The sequence below is a fragment of the Sander vitreus genome, chromosome 1 (genome assembly GCF_031162955.1).
Source record: "Sander vitreus isolate 19-12246 chromosome 1, sanVit1, whole genome shotgun sequence".
NCBI classification, from domain to species: Eukaryota; Metazoa; Chordata; class Actinopteri; order Perciformes; family Percidae; genus Sander; species Sander vitreus.
In genome coordinates, this window is record NC_135855.1 from 28,051,005 (window position 1) to 28,055,466 (window position 4,462).

The following is a 4,462-nucleotide window of genomic DNA, read 5'->3' on the forward strand; positions in this document are numbered from 1 at the left end:
GATAGCATCATGTATTTGGGCTCTGCAATTGAACACAGTATGGCCTGGGCATGCAGTTTGAACTTCACTTAATTTAATAGAAGAGAGATCATTTAAATAAGTATGAGTGTAATGCTGTGATAACGTATCTAAACTACTGTATGATATCAAATATATGCATTGTAGGCCTATTGTATAAAATACTAGGAGATACTAATAAAAAAAGTTAGAAAGACAGGCAGGAATGAATGTAGGTGTGAGGTAAAAACAAAAACTGTACAGGGCTAGACAAAGCTATGCAGTGGTTTTCTTCATAGGCCTTTTAACCAGTGTTTGTGTGCTTGTGATCCTTTTCACAGGTGTCTATAAGTATGTAGTTCAATCCAAATAGGATTTATTTTGAAAAAACATTTCAGAGAAAGCTTATAAAATTGAAAATGAAACAGAATTCATGTTTATTTATTTTTTTGTCCCGACCTCCTGGTTGCCAGACTATTTATTTAATCTACGCACTCCGGTGCAGTAGGTGGCGCTACATGGCTAGTTTACGTTTCGCGATTACCAACAAAAATATAGTGGTGGTTGTGAAATGTTTGCTATTTTACATGTTTGATACTTTATTGCAGTTTGAAACAAGAAGCAGGGAATGTGCATGCACGACGATGCATGAAATCTACTGAATCTGGTGACGTAAACTATTTAAACAGAAGGCTTTAACATTTGAAGGGAAATGGCTATATGTTTATTAGTTACTATTTCGTTTTCCAAGAGGTAAAACTTGTTGATCACTTTTGCGGGTTTAGCTCAAGGTTTGTAGGCGTGCATGTGGCAATTAACGCTAAATGTTTGATTGTGCCTAATGTAGCTAAGTTAAGCTGCCTTTATAAAACTGGTAACGTTAACATGTATACGATGACTAGCTAATTCGCATTAAGAACCGTGCAAACCCAATGAACGTTTTCTGTTTCAGCGTTAATGTGCGTTAGCAATAAACAATCGCTGCTTTCACTTCTGGGATTGTTTTAGTGTGCGTTTGTTTAGCTAACGTTACTAATTTAGCATGCTAGCTAACGTTACATTAACAAGCTGGGTGATGTTCCAGCTTTGTTTGCTAGCAAACAGTCAGCTGCAGTCTCGGTCCAACTACGGTTACCATGTGGGCTCGTGTATTACCAAAATGTTTTCCCTCGATATTATTATGGTGGTTTAGCGTGGTGTTTTAACATGTGTGACGTTACTTTTATTGTGAAGTAAACTGCTAGGTCTTCTGGGAAGCCCTGTTTCTTGCAGTAACGTAGCTAAGTCATCGAGTGAGGGACTCTTGTAAATGTTTTGGACAGATAGACACGTTAGTGCGCTTATGGTAGTGAGCTAACGTTAGCTAGTTTGGTATGCAGGCGTTGGTTTCCAAAACATGTATTGATACCGTTTCCGTGGCGACATGCATTTTACGTATTTTCGCGAATTTACTTGGCATTTTTCTCAAAGCTATCCAACATGGCCCAACTCTAAAGCGGAAGTACGTCATACCCCGTAGGGCCCAAATGTTGTAGGTTGGTTCATGAATGGGCATACACATGGGTTGGTTACCCCCCCTCTCTCTCTTCCTCACACAGCTGTCAGCGCTGAAGACTCCCAGTGAAGAAAGTCAGCCCTGATTATTTCACATCTTGACACTTCAGTAGACATCTGATCCAATGAACTCTACAGTGGGACAACACAGACTCATACAAAAATGAAAGGTATGTAATCTTCATCATTTCACTCTCTGAATCTTGTAAGCAATACAAAAAAAAAAAAGTGTTTGAGAGTCCACTAAATCTGTGAATGATCTTTCAGGTAGATCTCAGAAACCAAGAAAAAAGGAACCTAAAAAGATGCCAACAGAGAAAGTCACTTCAGACAAGGTTTCATCTCAAGCTACAGAGGAATCAAATGCTGTGTCAGGCAGTGATGTTGTCATTGTCAGCCAGTCCACTGCCAGTTCCTTACCAAGTACTCCAAAAAGAGACAGGGGACAGACACAAGAAGCCCGCCTGACCTCCACACCAGTCCACAGTTCCTCCACTGACACCTGGTCCAACATCTCAAAGTCCACTCCCGGAACAAAACAAGCAGAGCTAGAGTACACTAACCTCGCCAATCAGTTAAAGGTGTTTTGATCATATTTTTACAGATATTGTGTCTGCATTTTGAGCCCACAGATTTTTCAGCATACACAGTTAATTTCCGTGATGTTCCTAAACTCTTTCATATCTTTTCTGTTGTAGACATCAGAGGTAGATTTACCATGCTGCCAATTAAAATCTCTAAGCAGACGCAAGAGGGCTAATGCTTCCCAGTCGAGACAAGTTAGAAAAAGGGTGCGAAATGAGCAAACGCAGACCTGCAGTAGAACCAACGGTCTTCCAGCCAAGTGCCAGCGAGGCAGGACGCGGAAGGTGGAGACAGGGTTTTTACAAGAGGATACTACTACTCAGTCGTCTGAACGCTCTAGACCAAGATTTGAACTGGAGACGCCTGATGCAGCAGAGCAAGGTAGTGTCTTCTTCAACTTTCAACTTTATTTTTGTCCCCGGAGGACGATTGGTTTTGCAGCAAGGTACAATACATGCAAAACAACAATGCAATGACATTCTTCATGTCTGTGTCATGCAAAGTCACTTTAATATGTTTTTAAAATGTTGAGGCAGTATGTATTTTAGGAGGTCATCACTCTCACAATCCTAAGCATGATAAATTGTTTGAAGAATCTGTCTTGATGTGCTATACTGTGTGGAATGTATTAGCTAGCGTAGCTACTGCTGCTTGTAGAGAAGCTCACCTTTTTAAAGACAAAATGACCTGCTCTAATTCTGTGTAATTGCTGCCCCCCCTACACCCCGCACCTCCCCAGAAGACCAGTCTTTGCTGTCCTCAGATCTGTCAATAGAGCTGAGTCACCATGAGGAGCAGCTTCCATCTTTGTCCTTCCAAGAAGATGAGGGAAGTGCTGATGAGGACGAGGAGGAGCTACCAAGTTTCTTGATGCAGGTGGACAAAAGTGAGTGAGATTGCAGTGACTGAATGCAAATAACATCTACAAGGACTAGATATGGTTTGGATTTTGTGTACACTGTACACTTTATAAGTGAATTGTTTTTGTCTTTCAGAGCCTCCATCCATTACAGAAGGAGTGTTTGTGTGGTGCAAATTTAGATGTTATCCATTCTGGCCTGCATTGGTGAGTGCAGAAACCTGTGTGGCTGATTGATTTCTCATAAGCATAGTTTTGTAAAAGTTTTTAGATGGAAGAATACACCGTTTCTTAGTAAGATTTTCCCTACAGGATATAGAGAAAATCAGCAATTTCTCACTTTTGAGAAGCTCGAGTGCTGCGAGAAGCTTCTGAATTTTATTTTTATTTATTTATTTCCTTAATGTTTTTGCTTAATGAATGACTTAAACACTTACTTGTTAAGAAACTTGTTAAGAAAATTGTTTATCAATTTTCTGTCATTCAACTTAAATTGATTGACTAATCAGTTCAGCACTAATAAACACTATGCTGAGTTAAAGCTACACAGTTAGACTCTTAACACAAAATTCATATGAGAGGTAAATGACATTCACTGAGGAAATTAAATGAAAGACTATTATGGGTCTGAAATATTGCTGACCCAAAATAAGACCTGTGGTCAAGACTTTACAAAATACCAAACCAAACAAAAATTTGATGGTTTAAAATCTGTGCCATTTTTCTCTGCAGGTAAAAAGTGTGAACCGTAAGCAGAAAAAAGCCAGTGTCATGTTCATTGATGATCCATTTATTCACAAAAAAGGGTAGGGTAACAAAATGCATTTTCTCTCACTGCTTTGTTGTTTGATGCCTCTGCATTTAAAAAAAAGTAGAATTGCACTATAAGTTGTGAGGATTCCAAGGCCATAGAGTCTCTGCTGATCACATTTCGTGATCTTGTCCACCACACCTGGCTATCGGGGATCGCCAGCAGATGTGTCTCAAAATGAGTTGAACATGAATGAAAGTGGTGCAGGCATCCTGTGCAACTAGTTGTGGTAGTAAAAAAAGCCCTGTGTAGTCTAATGTGATGTCATTAAACCTGGCTGCACATATCAAGATATTTAAACAAAACCTCATCAGGACTTTGCTATTTAGTTGAATGTTTGTGTTCTTGAAGGTTTACTGTGGCTCTGAAAACCCTGAAGCCTTTTGACTGTGAAGAAGCTAATGAGCTAGTGGTAAGAATTGCTCATGAATTATACACTCAACTTTCTAAAAATGGTGTAGTCCTTACACAGTGGCAGACAATATTTCTCCCATATTGATTCTGTTATAGTATAAAGCCAAAGAAAAGTATGCTTCTGCAATTGAGTGGTCCTTGGAGCTCATAACAGACTACAGGATACGGATAGGTAAGGATTGTCCATTTAATGCTTTTGCAGACAGATGGATAAGGGACAGTGATTTTGTACATGCATTTTA

General features: G+C 39.4%; 1 protein-coding gene across 4 annotated transcripts in view; it reads left to right on the plus strand.

Annotated features, from left to right (window-relative positions):
• The first annotated feature begins 519 nt into the window (after nucleotides 1–519).
• Nucleotides 520–4,462, plus strand: part of LOC144518628 (PWWP domain-containing DNA repair factor 3B-like) — a 10,588-nt gene continuing 6,645 nt past the window's right edge. For 2 of the 4 annotated variants that reach the window (XM_078251439.1, XM_078251465.1), the window contains exons 1-9: nucleotides 520–664; nucleotides 1,596–1,721; nucleotides 1,819–2,132; nucleotides 2,250–2,517; nucleotides 2,876–3,022; nucleotides 3,132–3,202; nucleotides 3,728–3,801; nucleotides 4,158–4,218; nucleotides 4,317–4,392. In XM_078251439.1, coding sequence (XP_078107565.1) covers nucleotides 1,715–1,721; nucleotides 1,819–2,132; nucleotides 2,250–2,517; nucleotides 2,876–3,022; nucleotides 3,132–3,202; nucleotides 3,728–3,801; nucleotides 4,158–4,218; nucleotides 4,317–4,392 — 1,018 coding nt within the window. In that variant the 5' untranslated portion in view covers nucleotides 520–664; nucleotides 1,596–1,714. Of the gene's footprint in view, nucleotides 751–1,595; nucleotides 1,722–1,818; nucleotides 2,133–2,249; nucleotides 2,518–2,875; nucleotides 3,023–3,131; nucleotides 3,203–3,727; nucleotides 3,802–4,157; nucleotides 4,219–4,316; nucleotides 4,393–4,462 lie in introns of all 4 variants that reach the window. The other 2 variants (XM_078251456.1, XM_078251447.1) reach the window with 2 other exon arrangements.